General features: G+C 39.1%; 1 protein-coding gene across 3 annotated transcripts in view; it reads right to left on the bottom strand.

Annotated features, from left to right (window-relative positions):
- Positions 1-9,207: 9,207 nt before the first annotated feature.
- Positions 9,208-22,186, bottom strand: part of LOC134347983 (uncharacterized) — a 98,951-nt gene continuing 85,972 nt past the window's right edge. For 2 of the 3 annotated variants that reach the window (XM_063050691.1, XM_063050689.1), the window contains 2 exons: positions 18,568-18,778; positions 9,208-9,382 (listed from right to left, as the gene is read on the bottom strand). In XM_063050691.1, the coding sequence (XP_062906761.1) occupies positions 9,239-9,382; positions 18,568-18,778 (355 nt within the window). In that variant the 3' untranslated portion in view covers positions 9,208-9,238. Of the gene's footprint in view, positions 9,383-18,567; positions 18,821-22,186 lie in introns of all 3 variants that reach the window. The other variant, XM_063050690.1, reaches the window with a different exon arrangement.

Raw genomic sequence — 22,186 nt, 5'->3', positions numbered from 1 at the left:
GAAGGATGGCGGGGGGGGGGGGGATCTCATAGAAACATTCCGAATGTCAAGAGGCCTGAACAGATTAGATATGGCAAAGTTATTTCCCATGGTAGGGGAGTCTAGGACAAAAAGGCATGACTTCAGGATTGAAGGATGTCTATTCAGAACAGAGATGCAGAGAAATTATTTTAGTCAGAGGGTGGTAAGTCTGTGGAATTTGTTGCCATGAGCGGCTGTGGAGGCCAAGTCATTGGGTGCATTTAAGACAGAGATGGATAGGTTCTTGATTAGCCATGGCATCAAAGGGAATGGGGAGAAGGCAGGGGAGTGGGGATGACTGGAAGAATTGGATCAGCCCATGATTGAATAGCAGAGTAGACTCGATGGGCCGAATGGCCTACTTCAGCTCCTATATATTATGGTCTTATGGTCTAATAAAGTGGGCATGCAGGTACAGCAGGCGGTGAAAAAGGCGCATGGTATGCTGGCATTTATAGCGAGAGGATTCGAGTACAGGAGCAGGGACATACTACTGCAGTTGTACAAGGCCTTGGTGAGACCACACCTGGAGTATTGTGTGCAGTTTTGGTCCCCTGATCTGAGGAAAGACATCTTTGCCGTAGAGGGAGTACAAAGAAGGTTCACCAGATTGATTCCTGGGATGGCGGGACTTTCATATGAAGAAAGACTGGATGAATTGGGCTTGTACTCGTTGGAATTTAGAAGATTGAGGGGGGGATCTGATTGAAACGTATAAGATCCTAAAGGGATTGGACAGGCTAGATGCAGGAAGATTGTTCCCGATGTTGGGGAAATCCAGAACGAGGGGTCACAGTTTGAGGATAGAGGGGAAGCCTTTTAGGACCGAGATTAGGAAAAACTTCTTCACACAGAGAGTGGTGAATCTGTGGAATTCTCTGCCACAGGAAACTGTTGAGGCCAGTTCATTGGCTATATTTAAGAGGGAGTTAGATATGGCCCTTGTGGCTACGGGGGTCAGGGGGTATGGAGGGAAGGCTGGGGCGGGGTTCTGAGTTGGATGATCAGCCATGATCATAATAAATGGTGGTGCAGGCTCGAAGGGCCGAATGGCCTACTCCTGCACCTATTTTCTATGTTTCTATGTTTCTATAAGTGGACTTTGTTCAGAAAAGTTTGAGAAATGGATAATGAAATATAAAATAGAATCTAGTAATTGTACCATAAGTCAAATTCTTTCAACCCTGGCATCTCCTTGAAAATGATCTAGAAAGTGAATCACATAATACATGCTGTAGGATTGAGTTGTAAAGTAGTAAAATTAGCATTTACGGATTCTGCCTGACCAGCTGGGTATTTCTGGCATTTTCTGTTTTTATTTCAGATTTCCAACACCTGCAGTTATTTATTTTTCAATTACATGTACATATCTTTTCAAATAGTATTCAAAATCCAAATATATTATTTCTATAATAGAAGCAGAAAATGATGGAAACTTTCAATAGGTCAGGCTCTATTGGTGGAAAGAAACAGCTCATGTTTCATGTTGAAGACTGTTTGTTAAGCTGGCAGAAATGCTAACTCTATTTCTCCTTCCACAGATGTCATACAGCCTGAGAGTTAGCAGAACTTTTTTGCATTTATTTCAGATTTCCACCATTCACATTTTAGATTTACATTAATTCTCTGTATCAGTGAAGTAAAAGCACTATTGGGTACCTAACACGGGATAGAAACTTTCTATAACAAAAGCAGAAAATGCTGGCAATACCAAGCAAGTCAGGCAGCATCTTTGGAATGAGAAACAGTCCATATTTCAAGACTAAAATTTCACCTTAATCCATGTCAGAAAGGTGTAACGGCTATTATTTATAATACTATTATGAAACTTAGGAAAGCTCCATTCGATAAGATTAGGTCAGATTGGGAAAAGGAATTGGGCTTTATTATTTCAGCGGATGACTGGGCGCATATTTTACAACTAGTCAATACTTCCTCTATCTGTTCTAAACACTCCCTAATTCAATTTAAAGTTGTCCATAGAGCACATATGTCTAAAAATAAATTAGCTCATTTTTATTCTCATATTAACCCTCTTTGTGACAGATGTCATGGGGAGATAGCTTCCTTAACTCATATGTTTTGGTCCTGTTCTACTTTGGAAACTTTTTGGAAACACATTTTTAATATTATTTCAAAGGTATTGAATATAGATATTTCTCCCCATCCTATTACTGCTATCTTTGGATTACCTAAAATTTCTAGTAATCTTTCCCCTTCAGCCTGTAGAATGATTGCATTTCTTACTTTAATGGCGAAAAGATGTATTTTACAACATTGGAAGGAGATTAATGCTCCAACTATGTTCTTTTGGTTTTCCCAGATGATACTATGTTTAAATTTGGAGAAAATTAGAAGTAATCTTTATGATTCTTCAGTTAAATTTGAACAGACCTGGAGATCTTTTATTCAACATTTTCATTTAATGTAACTTCTTTTCTCTCTCTGTCCATATTTACATTCCTTTCTTGCTTTTTAACTGTTTTTAATGGAGGTCGGGATTGAGGACGTGATTGTTTTAAATTGTTTAACTCTACTTGATACCTAGTTAGCCCATTGCTTTGCTTTGCTTTTTAGATTAGTTGCACAGTGGGTTTTTTTGGGGGGGGGGGGTTTGGGTTTTTTTTTCTTTTCCTTATTGATATGTATGAAAATTAGTATACTGTTATATTACCTTGTTATTTTATATCTAAACTGCACTGTCTGTACTAACTTCTTTTTGTGTATTAATATCTCTTGTAAAGTTATATTGCAACAGTGTATTAGTGCCTACATGGTTTACCTTTTGTGTACTAATTCAATAAAAAGATTTAAAAAGAAAGAAAGACTAAAATTTCAGGAAGATGTCCTTTGTCAGATTACCAGCATCTTTTTTTTCATAGAATCTTCCCAGCTATATCCAGCCAATCTGAAGGGAACTGCCAGTGTTTGGTCAAATGAACTGAAGTCCCAGATTTGCACACTGATTCTAGAAAGTGTGTAGAGGTAAATCCAGTGGCTACTGACTAAATAGTTTAAGACTTCAAGGCACTATAGACAGGTGGGTGGACTGGTAAAGAGGCAGTGATGAAATTTACTCTGGATAAATACAAATTTGCATTTGGTAGGAAGAATAAGAACATCAATGCAAAATAGAGAGTACAGATATTAGAGAGTAAATAATAAGAGGTGGGGCTGGGGGGTGTTAAATGTGCATTGCTCATTGAAGGTAAAATAGTAGTTTGGGAAAGGAAAGTGATTAAAATGGTCTTCGGGATCCTGGGCTTCGTCAGTGGAATTATAGAAAACAGACGTAAGGAAGTTATCCCTGGGTTCTATGTTCCAGAAAAGTTAGGAATACTCTTGCGAGAATGTCAAAGAGGTTTATTAAGATGTTTCCAGGGATGAAGAACTTCAGTTATGTGGAGAGGCTAGGCTGTTTTCTTTGAAGCATAGGAGGTTGAAAAGATATGTAATAGAAGCAAAATAGTGAGTGATTATGGACTGCATAGAGATAGAGAAATTGCTCTTATTGATGGGGCATGGAATGATTGGCAAATGAATCAAAGTGATATGAGTAGAAGACATTTATACAACCAAGTGATCTGAGACAGGAATCAAGTGCCAGAGACAATGTTGGCAGTAGTTCATTTGTAGAATTTAAAAGAAAGCTGAAAAGGAATTTGAAGACTCTGAGAGAGGGTGGAGGAGTGGGACATTTATGTAGCATTGATGTAGACTTCAGGAAGTTTTGTTAATATTTGCTGAGTTTCTATTTACCAAGAAGTTTGAAAACTGGCATATTTAATGATAATGAAAACAATTCAGATTGGAAGGGAAGCTGAGACAATACTCTCTATTTCCTCTACTGTTCACCTCTTGCTATACTGAACATTTCCTTATTGCCTATAGGAGAAATGTGTCATTACTGTTAAAAAGTTACGTATTAAAAAAACAACGTAAGTATTTTCAGTATCCTGGTACTATGGGAGGAAGAAGTGGAAGCTTCATGAGCCAGTCCTCATTAGGGGAACAGAGGTGGAGAAGGTCAGTAGCTTTAAATTCCTTAGTGTCTACATATCAGAGCATCTATCCTGGGACCAGCACATACATGTCATCACAAAGAAAGCACGACAGCACCTCTAACTTTTTGAATAGATTTGGCATGTCACCAAAAACTTTGACAAACTTTGATAGATGCGTAATGGAGAGTTGCATCATGGCCTTGTATGATTCTATGATCTACAGATTCACTTTCAAGGGCACTTTACAACTCATGGCGTGGCCACTCCGAAATGATATCGTATTTGTGAAGTAGGATGCCATGCACAATCCTGATTTGATGGAGACAGCCGTGAGAAGCACAGAGGAATATCTGGAGAAACTTCTGAAATGCCCGCTTCGCTGCTGCTGCTACTATGCGATCGAGAATCTCCGGAGGGGAAGGCCCCAAATCCTCAGCTTTGCCTATTGTCTGTTGCTGGGGCCGGGGTCAAAGTGCTCGGCAGAGATGGTGCTCGGTACTTGGTGTCGGAGGGCTGGTCAGAGGCTCGAAGTTTTCCGACGGACTCAAGAGTCGGCTGTGGCCGGGTGCTTCCAGGGTGCTGCATCGGCAAGTTTGCGGCGCTGGAAGCTCATGGCAGGGAGAGTTTTTCTTCCTTTTACCATCTGTGTGAGATGTTGGGACTTTTGAGAGACTTTGAGACTTTTTTTAACTGTGTCCATGGTCTGTTTTTTTATCAAATTATGGTATTGCTTTGCACTGTTGTAACTATATGTTATAATTATGTGGTTTTTGTCAGTTTTTCAGTCTTGGTTTGTCTTGTGTTTCTGTGATACCATTCTAGAGGAACATTGTATCATTTCTTAATGCATGCGTTACTAAATGACAATAAAAGAGGACTGCGTGTCCTCATAATCTAATCTAATCTAATGTTCTCGGTATTATTTTTGTTTGCAGAGTGCCTCCTTTTGCACATTAGCTCTTTGTCAGTCTTTTGTCTGGTTACGTGTAGTTTTTTTTGTAATATTCTATTTTTTTTCTTTCTTATAAATGACTACAAGAAAGTGAATCTCAAGTAAGCACAAAATAGCATATATGTACTTTGATAATAAATTTACTTTGAACTTTGGTCCTGATGGTATACATCCCAGGGTACTGAAAGAAATTGCGAAAGTTATAGCAGATGGATTTGCGATAATTTATCAAAATTCTCTGGACTCTGAGCAGATCCCAGCAGATTGGAAGTCACAACACTTTTTTAAAAAGGTTTTAGGCCAAGGACAGGTAACTGTAGGCCAACTTACTTAATGTCTATAGTCAGGAAAATGCTTAAAGATATAATTAAGGAAGAAATAATAAGACATCTGAATAGATGGGTCTTGCAAATGGAACACAGCATTAGTATGTGCAAGGGCATCCACTTTGGAAGGAAAAATAGAAGACTTACTCAGATGATGAAAGTTTGCTGTTGTGCCGAGGCACTTGAGAGTACTTATGCATGAATTGCAAAAGGTTGATTTGCAAATCTGACAGGTTGTGTGGAAGACAAATGGAATTTGGTCTTCATTGCTAGAAGGATTGAATTTAAGAGCAAGGAGGTTATGCTGCAACTGTATGGGATATTGGCGAGGCCGTACCTGGAATACTGTGTGCTCTTCTGGTCTCTTTACTGGAGGAAAGATATACTGGATTCAGAAGTGGTGCTGAGGAGGTTCACCAGGTTGATCCCACAGATGAAGGGGTTAACCTTTAAGGAAAGATTAGGTCACTTGGGACTACACTTGCTGGAATTCAGAAGCATGAGAGGGATCTTATAGAAACCTATAAAGTTATTGAAGGGATTGATAAGAGAGAGGCAGCAAAGTTGTTTCCAGTGGGTATTGGGACTAGAACTGGGGGACATAGCCTCAAGGTTCAGGGAATAAATTTAGGATGGAGATGAGGAGAAACTGTTTTTCCCAGAGAGTAGTCAATCTGTGGAAATATATGTCCAGGAAGGCTACCTCATTAAATATATTTAAGATACTGTTAGATAGCTTTTTGCATAGCAGGGGAATTAGAAGTTATGGGGAAATGCCAGGAAATGGAGTACAGTCCATGGCCAGAACAGCCATCATCGTATTGAAAGGGCCAGATGGCCTACGTCTGCTCCTTTTTCTTATGTTCTTGTTTTTTTATACGGTTTGGCAGAATTGCTTACTGTTCTGACCTAGTTATCAGAAGTGGATGATTTTGTCCACAGTTAACACTAGCCTTCCACTTGTGTCAGTTCCAATTGGCACTCTAGGTGTGTTCTTCCACAGTTCTTATATATCTCCTCTAGTAATTGGAGAGTTATCCTTTTGTACTGCAATCATGAGAAAGCCATGTTGTTCAAGGCTGCCCCTTCTTCCTCAGCTGAAGAAAGTTAGGGGTATGTAAATGTTAAAAAACAGAGAAATGTAAAAGAATGAACTTCATTTCTGAAGTCTAGTGACAGCTTCCCCTCATCGCCCAATCCCAATCCCAATCCAACGCTTGGCACTGGCTTAAAGTCAGAATTAATTTCAACTTTAACAAATCTTTCATTGGCAACAGAAGCAGGAGCAAGGGGAGCAACAATCAAAGGAGCCAGATGTGCTATTGAGCGAAGCACTCTAATACTATTTGGCAGAACTTTATTTGCATCTGCAGCAGATCCTTTGCCTGCTGTTGTAAGCATTACTGTCAGTACCTGTTAACATTACCAGCTACCAGCAGTTAATTATACATCTTTCTATTTAAGACGATACACCTGTCTTCTTTCATAGCAAAGCAAGCTGACAGAGCAATTCTCCATTTTTTTCCCAGGGTATTTCTCCTGGTGTTGCACTGCTGTCTGGGACCTGTTACTGGCTGCTATATGGATCGAGAATGGATTATTCTGATATGCAGAAAACAGCATATATTCATGCCAAACCTTTATAAAACTCCAGTCTGGCCAATGATGGAGAACTATGTTCAATTGTGAGTGCAATACTTTAAACAGTAAGTCAAAGATTTAGAAATGGTGCAAAAGAGACTCACTGGAATGGTACCAGGGATGAGGGACGCTTCAGTAGTCTGGAATTGGAGAAGCTGACTTTGTTCTCCTTGCAGCAGAGCAGGTTATGAGGTGATGTGACGGTGGTGCCGAAGATTATTATAAATTTATAGTAGATAAGGATCTATTGAGTAAATGTCATCTTAAATCTGCATCACTAATCCAGTGTTGCAGATTTAAGGTGATAGTCAAAAGAACCAGGAGAATTATGTTCTACAAAGTGTGCAGTTGAGATCTGGAATAAACTACCTGAAAAGATGTTATTATTAAAACTGTTTCATATTAATAAAATTAAAACTTTTAAAAATATTTGACTGTGAAGCATTCTTTTCACTTTTATCAAAGTCACTAATTATAGTTGGTCCACGAATACTGGAATAGAAAATATATAATTGTGAAATACATCTTTTGTTTGGAACAGAACTTTCGAAATGATGTAACTCAATCATTAATTTCAGAATCAAAATCAGGTTGAATATCACCGGCATGTGTCATGAAATGTGTTAACTTTGTGAGAGCCATACAATTCAATACATAATATAGAAAAAATCTGAATTACAGTAAATATATAGATATAATATGTATATTAAATAGTTACATTAAAATAAGTAGTGCAAAAACAAATACAACAAAAATTAGTGAGGTAGTGTTCATGAATTCAATGTCCATTTGGAAATCAGAGAGAGGAAGAAGCTGTTCCTAAATTGCTGAGTGTGTTCCTTCAGGCTTCTGTACTTCCTTCCTGATGGTAGCAATGAGAAGAGGACATGGCCTGGGTAGTGGCGGCCCTTAATGATGGACACCACCTTTCTGAGGCACTGTTCCTTGGAGATGTTTTGGATAGTCTAGAGGCTAAGACCCATGATGGAGCTGACTAATTTTACAACTTTCTGCACCCACCCCCACCCTCATACCAGATGATGATGCAGGCAATCAGAATGTTCTCCATGGTACCTCTGTGGAAGTTTTTGAGTGTTATAGGTGACAAACAAAATCTCCTCAATCTCCGAATGAAATACAGCCTTCTTTATAGCTGCCTCAACATATTGGGATCAAGTTAGATCCTCAGAGATATTGACATCCAAGAACTTGATATTGTTCACTTTCTCCAGTTCTGATTCCTCCATGCGGATTGGTTAGTGTTCCCTCATCTTACCCTTTCTGAAGTCCACAATCAGCTCTTTTTTCTTACTAACATTGAGTGCAAGGTTGGCGCTATGATAACGCTCAACTAGCTGGTATATCTCACTCCTGTACACCCTCTTGTTACCATCCGAGATTCCGCCAGCAATGGTTGTATCATCAGCAAATTTCTAGATGCCATTTGAGTTGTGCATGGGTGTAGAGAGAGTAGAGCTACAGTTATTCCCTTAATTTATATTAGCAAAACAGTTTGTGGGCTTACAGTTCTAGTTTGAATCAGTAAGGTGTCAAAAGAATCATTCAGGCCACTGACATCTTCAAACTGGTTACTCCACATAACCTCCATCAATCTATATCTAAGTTTGTAGTTTTCCATATATTCAGACAAATGGCCTGTTGCTGAAGTACAGCTGTATGATACCTATCATGATGCTGGCTAATACTAGGACTCCTGTGTGGGCATGTAATCTGTGCAATGCAGACCTACTGGAATTTCCACGCCAGTGTTCCTAAAGGCTTCATAATTCCAACACACAGACTACTCCATCCAGTATTCAATTCAATAATTTTGTGCATTACTGTTTTGCACCAGAATATACATATGGATACAGAATAACAAAATAGGCAATATGTCAGATACATGGTACATGCAGTATAGATAAATACACTGAGAAACTGTATGCAGTTGAGTCCTTCATATTGTTGTGGAATAACTGACAGGGTAAGCACTCCATCTTTCAAGACATACAATTCATATTGGAGAAGAGCAGGTAAGCTATTTGTTAGATGCATTGACATCCTGGTTGATTGGGCTGGGAACTGCTTCATTAAAAGTTGGCTTTCTGTCCCTTCTTAATGAGAAGATTTGTATGATTGGCCTGGACCTGAAGGAAAATGACCTGATGTTTTAAATTCTCCACAAGCCCTTTCAATGCACCATTTGTTCAGTATGACAGGTACCCCGTAGGCTGCTTGTTTTTATTCAGGAGGTGGACCTGTTTGCTTGCATCAGAACTGTGAGATACATCTTCTTACTGCCTAGAGTTAAAGCTGGATGAGCAGTTGAATGGCAGGTCTCTCTGCTCTGCATGGTTTAAGCTAGCCTCAGTGTTATGTCTAGACAGATATTTCCTTGTTGACTTCCAGGACCAACATCCAGAAGGTAGGATTGAAACCTGCAAAAAAAACAACAAATACTATGCCGTTTAGCATGTTAACTAGCACAATGAATTGTTTCCTTAAAGGAAATTCTTTGCACTGTTTTCCATCAGGTCATTAGCTAATGAAAACACGAATTTAAAATATATAACAAGAAATTAGTGTGAATAAGAGAAATGCTCACTCTTATTGCTTACAGCAGTTCTGGTCTCTGGAAATGTTCAACAGCATCAATACATCTAAGGTGTTATTCCAATTAACATTGTATTTCAGCATTTTCTGGTGCCAAGAATAATTCCCCAAGGAAATTAATATTAATATGCGGTTTACTTTGAAAAGAGATAAGGAAAAAACATCTTTGCTGCTTAAAAGTTATGATAAAATTTACATGCACAGAAATTTAGAATGTAATGGAGGTTTCATGGAGAAATAATACTGGCGGTATATTAATGTCTCCTAACTGTCCACATGTCCATCAAAAAAGGAAACATGCAGAATGTACTTAAGATTTTGTATTCAATCTTTCAAAAACTAATTTAAAGCAGACACATATCAATGCATGAACAAAAGGTGCATGTTCTATTTGCCTGTGGAACAATTTAGAAAAAGAGATAAAAGCTTCTGGTCCATACAAAAGAAGTCAAGGATCTGGTCAGACATGAATTGAACTGTGTCACCAATTGTGAATATAATCCAAGACCGATCCTGTGGATGGTGTAGAGAATTGACAGTGGCAGTCTGATGCAATTAATATTCCTCTGTGTTGGAGTATGATACACCTGGCTATTTTACTGTTCATACCACTTATTGTGGCGTCGTTAGCCTCCATTCTCCTGGTCACTTCCTGCCACCAACGTTGTGTTTTCCTGGACATACAGTGCTACCTGCCTAAGTTAATGAAGAGATCATTGCAACCTGAGGTAATCAAGAATATATTCTCTTTCAACAAGATATGAAGGGAAAATGTGAAATATCCACATTGATATTCTTTATTGCTTGGTACATTCAAAAATATAATATCATATTCTATATGTATCTCCATAGTGTTTCTTGTTACGACTGTCAATAATTCAGAGCAATATATCTTCAGTTGTATGGGTATTTTTTTCTGATGCTGCCTCACTGTCCTGACTTAAGTAGGAAACTTCCAATCAGAAGATGCCTGAATTGATATTAAACTTCAGAGAATATCAGAGTAATGGTTATATTTGGTTTATTTTGTTTTTGTAAGTTATATCTGTGATTTTATTTCATCTGATATTTTTTATCTGTTGAAAGTGACAGCCATGGACTTTGATGAGTAATCAAAAGTTATAAATTGTGGTATGTGTACTTCCTTTGCATTTAACTCTCAATGTGCATCATCCATGCCAATTCATATATAATTTAACCTAACTCAAGAGTTTTGTTTGAGACTACAACAAATCACTCTGGGTAAAGAATATTGGCATGAGCCTAACAGATTTATTAAGTACAAAATAAAACATTTCTTAATAAATATGATAGTAACATATTCGTTTGTAGAAAAATCACAGACTCACCTTCTGAATGACTGTGATACTGTCTCTTTTCCTCCTGTGTGCTGATGACTACATGTTCCCTCCCTTCTATAGGTATTCTTATTTTCCATCTCTTTCTCTCTCCTCATACTTCTCTTAACTTGTTTGGAGTTTTCAACCTCTCTTTTCTTCTCTCTGACCCTTAATCAGTGCTCCTACTTGTTTTGTGTATTGTTCTCCAATAGCATGCTCCTGGTAAGTGTAATGTACTTGCTCCACCCAGAGCAATCCTTCCATTTCAAGCACATTACCACAGCCCCACAGTCTAAAACTGGGCTTTTGCATCCTGCAAGCTTTAAACATAATTGAGGTTCTGCACTTTCTTTGCAGTTGGTATTATTTTTGAATTAACTGTCCATCATGTCTTGCTTCTCAACCTGACAATTTAATAGAATTTACAAATTTGTTTTAACCATCTTTATAATGTCATTCCATTGACAATACTAACAAAATTAATATTTTAAAATATTTTACAACTCAACAATGTAGAAATTATTTCAAATAACTAATTAAATAATGATTGTTTAATTGTCTTAAGTTAGTCAAAAATTGCTTCTTGATATTTTCAAGTTCTGGTGAAGGAATAATGCAAAATGCTGGTTTCCCAAGGAACAATGAGACACTGTTTAATACTGTACATCCCTCTGCTGCACCAGTAGTTTAACAATCGTTTGCAATAAAGCAATTTAAATTGTGCTGCTCAAGATATTGCTAATCACAAACTCATTCTTCTTTACAGTGCAATAACCTATGAGAATTTCACTCTTGGTGAAATCAAGAACATTGAACAAAGAGAATGAACTGGAAGGTTTCAAAGTCTATGGGTAGAGGTCTAGGAACGATGTAGAGGTATGCTTTATTGGCCAGAAATTGGCCATGGTGCATACTCCAGAAAGAGAAGGAAAACAGAGCCAAATAAAGATTACTTAAATTCCCATAAGCTAAAGTCAATTATACTTCAACTTAAGGGTACTAACTGTAACATATGTGGCTAATGCAATGTATTGCTTTAAGGATCAATCTGTGATTATGGAACAGGGTTAACCCTATTGGCTGTCTGCAAATAAATGTACAGAAGAATGTTTTTTCTTCTCGGTAAATTCATTTGTTTAATAAAGCACCTTATTAACCTTACTTGTCAACCTCTTAGAAAGTGATACTGTCACTTTCAGAGATGTGTATGAAGGGAAGCTATGTGCTGAAAGCATTAGATATTTTTTCTAAAGGGTGAGCTTTAGCAACCCTCCCATTGAGAATTACAATTTTGTGTACCTTTTCTATTTACCATTTTAGGCCAAACAATTACACTTTCCAGTTATGTTTTGGTAACTTATGACTTCCAAGTCCACATGAATTCTAGTTCTCTAACATTGATTGATTAAAAGCAATTAAATTATTATCTTTTAGCATGTTTCTCTCATTTAAAAAAAAATGGCCAGTGGTACATTTTCCATGCAGAAACTCCAGAATCGTTGCTTCACATTGCTCTTTCTATTGGTTGCATTTGCTTTAATGAGTTCCTGGTATGGCCTTAGCTTCAGCCTTTCAGCTCTTGCTTTGAAATGGTTACTTTTATTAAATCATACTTCTGATATCTGAAGAATTACACAAGGAGGAAAACATGCGAAATTGGACAGATTGCAAATCACATGTTTAAAACACCAGCTAAATTCTTTCTCATTCTTAGGTTTAAAATTAAACGGAAACAAATGCTTCCAGAATGGATTGGCTGCCAGTCTTATTACTGTGCAGTTGTTACTTCATGACAGCCAGCAATTTAATTCTAAAAATTATTGTATTTTGCCTCAAAGATTAGTTTATGAAAGAGGAATACATGAAAAATAAGTTTTGTAATAATTATGGGAACATTTTTATTTTTGAGTAGACATATTTTGAAATAAGTTTGTCAGCTTTATGAAATGTCTTCTTCTCCACTATGCTGGTCTGGTGAGGTCAAGCAGGTGAAAGTACATTGGGGGCTAAAAAATTATTGCAGGAACTCAGATAGGTTTTCTATGTTTCTATAGATGTCAGGGATAAGTTTTTTACTCAGAGAGTGGCGAGTGCATGGAATGGGCTGCCGGCGACAGTGGTGGAGGCAGATACGATAGGGTCTTTTAAGAGTCTCTTGGATAGGTACATGGAGCTTAGAAAAATAGAGGGCCATGGGTAACCCTAGGTAATTACTGAAGTAAGTACATGTTCAGCACAGCATTGTGGGCCAAAGGGCCTGCATTGTGTTTTAGGTTTTCTATGTTTCTATAATAAATTTATGAGATCCAATTTGAAGAATTATGAATTAAGGTTTCATCCAGTTCTCTGTGTTATGAGGTGTATCCTGATGTGTTTTTATTACCTTAATATGCAAATCAACATGAAGTATAAGACAAGGTTGTTGTGATGTGATGAACTCTAAGGCCACTTAAGAGGAAAGGTTGTTCTTAATCTTCAATGGAGAGTTGGACTTACTTTCAAACCTTTTACAGAAATATCGCAGGAGTTCTGAAAACAGTCGCTCTCAGTGGGAAATGTAACATTGAGAAGTGGGACCAATTTGAAGCAGCTTTGCCTTTCAGTTCCAGGTCAGAGGTGAAAGCAGCATCATAGCTTTATTTTTGGGCAATGAAGATGGCCACCTGGAGCAAGGATCAGTGTTGTTATGCACCCCCACAAAGAAAGAAGCTGACTGTATGACAGCAATGTATTTCCTGATGCAACACATTGTTCAAAGAACTCAGATCTCCACATGAAATATGTTTCTGTCAGAACCTTCACATTGCACTATAAACCATGATATAAAGATCATCATAACAGTTTTTGGATGGACTTTTCACAGAGCTCCTTGGCAAGGGATTTCCATTCTTGGAGGAATTTCCTGTATTTACTTCCTCCCCCGGCTCTTATTCTGGTGAGTTTCTTGGTCCTGAGATGATCAGCACCTCCTTTCTAGCTACAGTCACCAAGCTGACCGAATATAACAGTTGCCTCTTTCTCCCCTGCAGCCTCTAAAATCTCCACAGCAGCCATGATGTACATTGCTGCTCTGTGGTATGCATGCAAATGTGCCTTTCTCTGACCGCAAAGCAGCAACATGTCAGAAATGCACAAATCTGAGTGAAGTTAACCTATACAGTGCCCATTTCAGCATTTGTTTTGTGTGTAAACTACTCTAATGCTATTTCAACAAACAAGATGTTGAAGAAATTCTGTGGGTCAGGCAGCATCTGTGCAGGGACACTTTAGGTCATCTGTCTTGATGAAGGGTCTTGACCCAAACGTCAACTGATGATACCTGACCCAATGAGTTCCTTACGCATTTTGTTTGTTGAAACAGTTCCGGCATCTGTAGTCTTTTGTGTTTCCCTAATACTGTTTCAAATATCTTTTTGACCAATTGCATGTTCTTTTGTAGGGGAAACAACTGATGGTTAGTTCTAAAATACAACTTTGATAATGCAGCAAAAATAGATATAATCCATTTTCTTGGGAAGCATTGGCAACAGTTACTATGAAACTTTCAGACATTATTTTTAAAATTCAACAGGTACATTTACCTACATTAAAGATTAAAAGATAAAGATTAGCTTTAATTGACACATGTACATTGAAACATCAAAACATACAGTGAAATATGTTATTTGTATCAATGACTAACACAGTCCAAGACTGTGCTGGGGAAGCCTGCAAGTGTCACCATGCTTCTGGCATTAACAGAGCATACTCACAGCTTACTAGCCTTTACTAACCCGTATGTCTTTGGGGTGTGCGAGGAAACCAGAGCACAAGGAAGAAACCCATCCAGTCGCGGGGAGAACTTACAGTCTCCTTACAGAGAGAAAAAGGATTGAACCCCATCACTGATAGCTGGCACTGTAAAGCGTTATGCTATCCAAAAGATAGGTACACTAACTTTCCTTATCCAGTCCGGCTTAGAAGAGTGCAAGCCAAAAGGAATATTTGACTCTTAACTGCCCTCTGAAGTGAAATAACAAATCATTGTATCAAATCACCATGTCTTAACACAATAAAGATCAGCTCTTTAAGTAACAAAACCAAAAATGTATAGTACACAGTAGGTCAGGAACAAACTGTGGAGACAGTTCATGATCCATGTCAGTGACCTTTCATCAGAACTGTTGAAAAGATATCAAATCAAAATATTAACTATTTCTCATGCCAAAGTTGCTGACTGACTTGCTGAATATTCCATTATTTTCTGCTCTTATTTTATCTTTTAACACGCTCCCTGCACTAGATTCAAACAGAGCAATGATACAGCCACTCAGATGGCTGTACTAGCTGGAGTACTGTGAATATTATGGTCACTACTCTACATGAAAAACATAATTGGACAGGATGCAGAGTACCTGAAAATTATTCTCAATAAGATCCACAGGATCATTGATTTCATTCAATGTCTTAAATTCTTCTATTATATCTGATTATGTTTTGTCCCAATGACAGAATAAAACATGAGGACTATAGCAGCTCAAGAATTCCCTGTCAAGGTAATTAGTGAAGATCAATAAATAGTGGTCTTGGCAACAAAACCAAGGTGAGAATTAAATAATTTTGAACCCGATACCCCTGTCTTTGGGAGAGGAGTGTATAGAGAATAAGTACATTTCAGAAATAAGTTCCTCGAGATCAGTAATATTCCACAATGAGCTTCTGAATATATATTATACTATTACCAAGGCAGCCTACTTACAGCTCCAAAACATTGTCCATCCTAACCATGGCTCTGATGACCTACTGATACAGATCTCAGGTATGGCTTCTGTTGTCACCAAACGTGATCAATGACATGCTCTGCTGGATGGCTTCTCACTTTCTAATCGACTTTTGTTGCTTAAATCCTAATTGTAACAGTTCTGGTCAGCCCAGAGCCCAACTGCTCAGACTCCAGCACATTAACTTAAAATTCTCAGTTGCACTGAAATCCATCCATGGCCTCGAGCCTCGGTATTTTTTGAACATTTTCCGCCTTACCAGCCATCAAGATCTTGATGCTCCTCAAATTTTGTTCTTCCATATCCCAGTTTTAATAATTGTGGTTAGCCATCCTTACAGCTGTTGTGCAACATTTCATTTGCTCTGCAACTCCTTCCATAAATACTTTTGCTTCATTTATCTTTTAAGAATCTGCTTAAAGAGCACGTTTTTCTTTTATGAGGACATTTAAAATCAACCTCTTTGACCAATTTGTTGATTCACTATTTTTTGTGGCTAGATGTCAATATTTTAATTGATCATGCTCCTGTTACATGATTTGGAACATTTAGATATGTTAAATGGTACATTCCAAAGGAAGGCTGATGTGTTTACTACCACTACCAGTACTCAAGCCTCTGAATGTAGGCATTGCCTGTATACACACCTGTGTTGACTTGTACACCTATCATTCCAGAATCCATTAGCACACCTTGTCTTCTAGTCCAGCAAGCCATGAATTTAAAATCCTAAACCTTGTGTTGAAATTCTTCCCTGGACTTAGCATTCTATATCAGTGCAACCTGCCCCATTCCTTCAACCCAACATGTTTATCTTGCACATCCATGGCTTCAACATCTCTCTGGAACAGTCCACTGTTCTGGAAGGCTACAAGGCAGCCACAACATCCCAGTGCCCAAGAGGGTGATAGTAACCTGCCTTAATGCTTATTGTCAAGTGCCCCTGCCCTCAAAAATAATGAGGTGCTTTGAGTGGCTGGTTATGGATCACATTAAATCCTATCTTCAAGCTACACTGGACCCTTTCCAGTTCACTTACCACTCAAATCCACAGCCTCTGCCCTTCACTCCATCTCATTCTAGCTGGAAAATGGAGCCCCACACACCGGAATACAGCTTATCAACTTCAGTTTGATGTTTAATACGATCATCCCTCAGAAGCTGATGGATAAACTGTCCGCATTGGGTCTCAACAACTCTCTCTGTAATTGCATCTTGGATTTCTTGACAGAAAGACCACAGTCAGTCCATGTTGTCAGGAACATCTCTACCTCCATCACGCTGAGCAACACCATCTCCTAAGGCTGTATGCTCAGCCCACTGCTGACACATGACCGTACTGCTAGATCCAGTTCAAAGAGAATCATCAGTTTGCTGATGACACAACAATGGTTGATCTCATCAACAGCAATGACAAGATGGCGTACAAAGAGGAGACAGAGCAGCTGGTAGAATGGTCTGAGCACAACAGCTTGAGTCTCAATGTGGACAAGACTAAAGAGACAATTGTGGACTGTAGGAAGCTGCAGGCTGACTACTCCTCACTGCACAGAAGCATCTCCTCCATGGAGAAAAGTTAGGAGAACCAAGTTTTGCATAATGGACCATCTCATCTAGTCACTCAACAACACCTCTTTCATCAATAAAGCACAGTAGCGCCTCCACTTTCTGAGGAGATTGAGGTGAGAAAGGCTCCTCCCCCCACCACCACCACCACCACCAGCATTCTAACCAATTTTTACAGCTGCCCCATTAAGAGTGTCCTGACCAGCTGCATCACCATCTGATACAGGAATTGCAAGGCTTCTGAATGCAAGACTCTACAAAGGATTGCAAGGACTGCTGAGAGGATCATTGGGTCTCTCTTTCACCCACCCAAGATACTTACCAGGAGTGCTGCACACGCAAGGCCCTTGGCATTGTCAGTCATCATTTCCATCCATCCAGCAATCTCTTTGACCCCTTATCTGCTATCAATAGGCATTAGGACAAGGACCGCCAGGATGGGAAACAGTTTCTTCCCCCAGATCATGAGAATACTGAACTCCCTGTCTCCACCCAGGTATCACCACATACCGTGTGAAGCACCAGTGGGCCATACTGTTTAATGTTCAACTAGTGATGTAAATGCACCTTATTATTTGTGGTAATACTACTTTTGTGTTGTGTGTGAGTTATATTTAACTAATATGCTGTTCACCTTGGTGCAGAGGAACATTGTTTTGTTTGGTGGTCTACATGTGTACGGCTGAAATGACAATAAACTGAACTTGAATTTCTTATTTTTCAGTGACTTCTTTCACTCTGCATTCTTATCATTTAAAAACTAGATTGGTGAGAAAGGAATTACCTTACCCAAAAAACACACAAAGAAAGTTATTCTGATTATCCCTGATTCCTGCTTGCCATTCCAAATGTAATAAATCCCGTCCTTAAGGATTAAGAATTTTCTCCATTAGCTTTCTCTACCACTGTAAGGCTCAGGAGTCTGTGGTTGCCAGTCTTATCCCTGCTGCCCTTTTTAAATAAAGGAACAACATTAGCTATCCTCCAGTCTTCTAGTACCTCATCTGTGGCTAATGAAGTTGCAAAAATTACTGTTGGGTCCCAGCTATCTTCTCCCTTGTTTACCATCTCAATCTGGGGATTTATCAGGGTGAATGTGCAGAGTTATAAGAATAATAGGATTGATATGGACAACTGTAATTTAGATTAGATTATCGATTATGAGGACACGCAGTCCTCTTTTATTGTCATTTAGTAATGCATGCATTAAGAAATGATACAATGTTTTTCCAGAATGATATCACAGGAACACATGACAAACCGACTTAAAAACTGACAAAAACCACATAATTATAACACAGTTACAACAGTGCAAATCAATACCATAATTTGATAAAAACAGACCATGGGCACGGTAAAAGTCTCAAAGTCTCTCGAAAGTCCCATCATTTCATGCAGACGGTGAACCTCCAGCGCTGCAAACTTGCCGATGCAGCATCCTGGAAGCACCCGACCACAGTCTGACTCCAAGTCCGTCCGAAAACTCCGAGCCTCCGACCAGCTCTCCGACACCGAGCACCGAACACCATCTCTGCCGAGCGCTTCGACGCCGGCCCTGGCAACAGGCAATAGGCAAAGCCGAGGATTTAGGGCCTTCCTGTAATAGATTGGAACTGCTCTACTGTTAAGGACTTAGATGGGGTGGAACTGGGTAAGTGCATTCAGTGAACTTTATTTGGGCAATATATAGATGATCATACCTTAAAAGGGCAAAGTTCGACCTACTTTTGTGTAATAGGGCCCGGGAAGTGACTGAAGTGACAGTGGGAGAACACTTTCGGACCCATTGTTCTATTAGTTGGTCCACAGGTTCAAGTTCTAAATTGAGGCAAAGCAGATTTTGACAGTATGAGACAAGAGCTTGTCATGGTTGAATGGAGTAGATTGTTTGTGGGTGAAGAGTCCACAGGCAAGTGAGAGGTTATTAATGGTGAAATAATGAGAGCTGAAGGTCTGCATGTTCCCGTTGGCATGAAGGGCAAGGCTGGTAGGAGTAGGGAACCCCGGAATGACAAGAGATATTGATGCCCTGATCAGGAAAAAGGAGGTGGCATGGGTCAGATACAGGCAGCTGGGATCCCTGGAGTGTAGAGGATGCAGGAGTGTACTCAAGGAAGAAATCAGGAGGGTAAAAGGTCCCATGAGATAACTTTGGCAGAGAAGATTATAGAAACTAAAAGGGATTTTATAAATACAGAATAATACAGAGTAAAACTCTGCTTTCTTAAGACTGACCTACTCCATATTGTCCACATCTCTCTCTCCTGCCTTGGTTCTTTAGCCACATGTTCAGTTATCCTATCTTTCTGTTTCTATCCTCACTAGCATGTGGCACAGAGACTAATCCTGATAATATGGTCCTAGAGCTCCTGTTTTAAACCTTGAACTTAACTCACTAAACTCATTTTGTAGGACCTTTTTTACTCTAGTCCTGCTGAAGGGCCTTGGCCCAAAACATTGACTGTATTCTTTTCCATAGATGTTGCCTGGCCTGCTGAGATTTTCCATCATTTTGCATGTGTCAGTTGTAGGACCTAATGCCTCTTTGCATCAGTGTTGTTGGTTACATGGCCTTTCCCTTCTGAATATTCTGTACCCGATCTGAGGCACTCCTAGCTCTGGCCCAAGGAGGCAACATATCACTCTGGAGTTTCTCTTTCAGTCACAGAATTGCCTGTCTGTGCCCCTCACTAATGAATCTGCTACCACTAAACTACTTCTCGATGCAGTCTCAATGCAGGGTTTCAACCTGAAATGCCGACAGTTCCTTTCTCCCCCCTGATGGTTTTCAACTGGCTGAGTTCCCCCAGCGGATTGTTTGTTGCTTCTCCTTCGCATGGTATGTATCAGAGCCAACTGTGGGACCACAACCTGGTTCCTACTACTTTGCTGTGAGAGGCTATTCCTCCCCCCGCCCCCCAACCATTCACAACATTATCTAACATGGTATATCTATTTGAGAGGGGAATGACCACAGGGGGCTTGTGCACTACGGGCCTGCACTTATTGACCTTTTTACTTGTCATCCATCTTTTTTCTGTACCTGCAGTGGGACTGACGTACTAAATATACATCTGTGACATTTTCTACATCCCAGATGCTCTCTGGTGAGTGCAACCACAGCTCCAACTGCTTTATGCAGCTTCAGCATAATTTACTATGTTCAAAAAGCTATATAAATGCAGGTTTTTATGCAGTTTGAAGTAGTTTTGCATACAGCTTAACATCATAATTTACCTCCCAGAGAAAAATTTGATTGATGACCCAAATGAAGTACAACTGGCCAAGGGTAATATCCCATTGATCTTACAATGGTGTCGTGGGACGAAGATGATTTTCCACCAATGAGGTAATATCCTAGTCACTGAAATACTTCCCTTTTGATCAGCATCGACCTAATTTTGCTTTAGTTCTTTAACGATACGTTCCGAAAAAGCACTACCTTGAAATTGAGGGGCATCTGCCTCACCTCTAGCATTCAGCTTATGTTCATTCCAAATCAATGCCATTATGAGGGCGAGCGTTAAATGGTTAAATGTAAAACTTGAACAGATCACTGATATGCAGGGTGTTATTAGAGGCCAACATGCAAGTCGAGGATCTGACACTCACTTTTTAACCTTGCCTGTAGCTTGATTTCTTCACCTGGATTTTGTTATTTGTGTTTTTTTTTTTATCTTGCAGTCATTCCCAATTGTGTATGCAGGGCTTGGGGCTCTTTTCCTTGTACATGGATGATCTTTGTCAAACTTATTTGATTAATCATTTACTGATTCATTGCACATCTTAATATTCTCCACCATTTTTCTGCAGTTTACTGTGGATTGAGCACATCTACATGAAACCTTGCTTTAGAAAAGCAGCATCCATCATCAAAGATCCTCACCACCCAGGCTGTGCTCTTTTCTCACTGTTGCCATCAGGTAGAAGGTACAATTGCCTCAGGACTCACACCACCAGGTTCAAGAACAGCTACCACCCCTCAACCATCAGGCTCAGAAACAAAAGTGGATAACTACACTCATTCTATTTCTAGTGTTCCCACACCGATGGTCTAACTTTAAGGAATCTTTATCTTGTTCTTTCAATTCATGTTATTTCTTACTTGTTATTTATTGCTACTTATTTATATTTGCATTGGCACAGTTTGTTGTTCATTGATCCTGTTTACAATTACTGTTCTATAGATGTGCTAAGTGTGCCCACAGGAAAAAGAATCTCAGGATTCTATGTGGTGACATGTATGTACTCTGATAATGAATTTTATTTTGAAATTTGAACTTTTTCATGTGATCTGCAAGCTTGAATACTCTCCTTATTCAGTGATGGACTGGCAGTCTTATCATGTATTCTTCCACAGAAAACTGCTGTCCCCAAACCTTATAATTTGCAACAAGATTATCACTGCTGTAACTGAACCCTGTACAGAGGAGGAAAAATTGCCTACATAACTTCAGACTCGTAAGTATCTGTTTGCAAAATCAGGAGGTTTCCTGCATTTGTTATAAGTATAACTTTAGATTGAACTGATAAGCAAAATCAGGTTTCTGCAGATTGGCCTACAGCAGCCTTATAAAGGAAATCTTTGGTTTCTTACCCTTCTATCACTGACTCTTTGCCATTTGCTTCACTGTGGCCATGGCCAAGATCATAATGTGTTGGAGGACTGGGAATTCCAAAAGGTACAAAGAACAAGGCTAATATGTAGTGCCAGGAGTGTTATGGCACTAATGTAGCCTTTACTGCAGGCAAGAGAGTTTAGTTGGGTATATTAGCACAAAGACTGTCAATTCAATAAGTTACAGTTTATTTCTCCTGATCTCCATGGGAAATGACCATCGAGTCAAAGAAAGCTACAGCACAGAAACAGGAATTTCATCCACCCATTTACACGAACTCTGTGTTAATCCATTTTTTTTGCTCTCCACATTCTCGTTAATCCCCTTAGATGCAGTGGCCTGTT

The sequence above is a fragment of the Mobula hypostoma genome, chromosome 6 (assembly GCF_963921235.1).
Source record: "Mobula hypostoma chromosome 6, sMobHyp1.1, whole genome shotgun sequence".
NCBI lineage: Eukaryota > Metazoa > Chordata > Chondrichthyes > Myliobatiformes > Myliobatidae > Mobula > Mobula hypostoma.
This window is presented reverse-complemented; position numbering and strand designations above follow the sequence as displayed.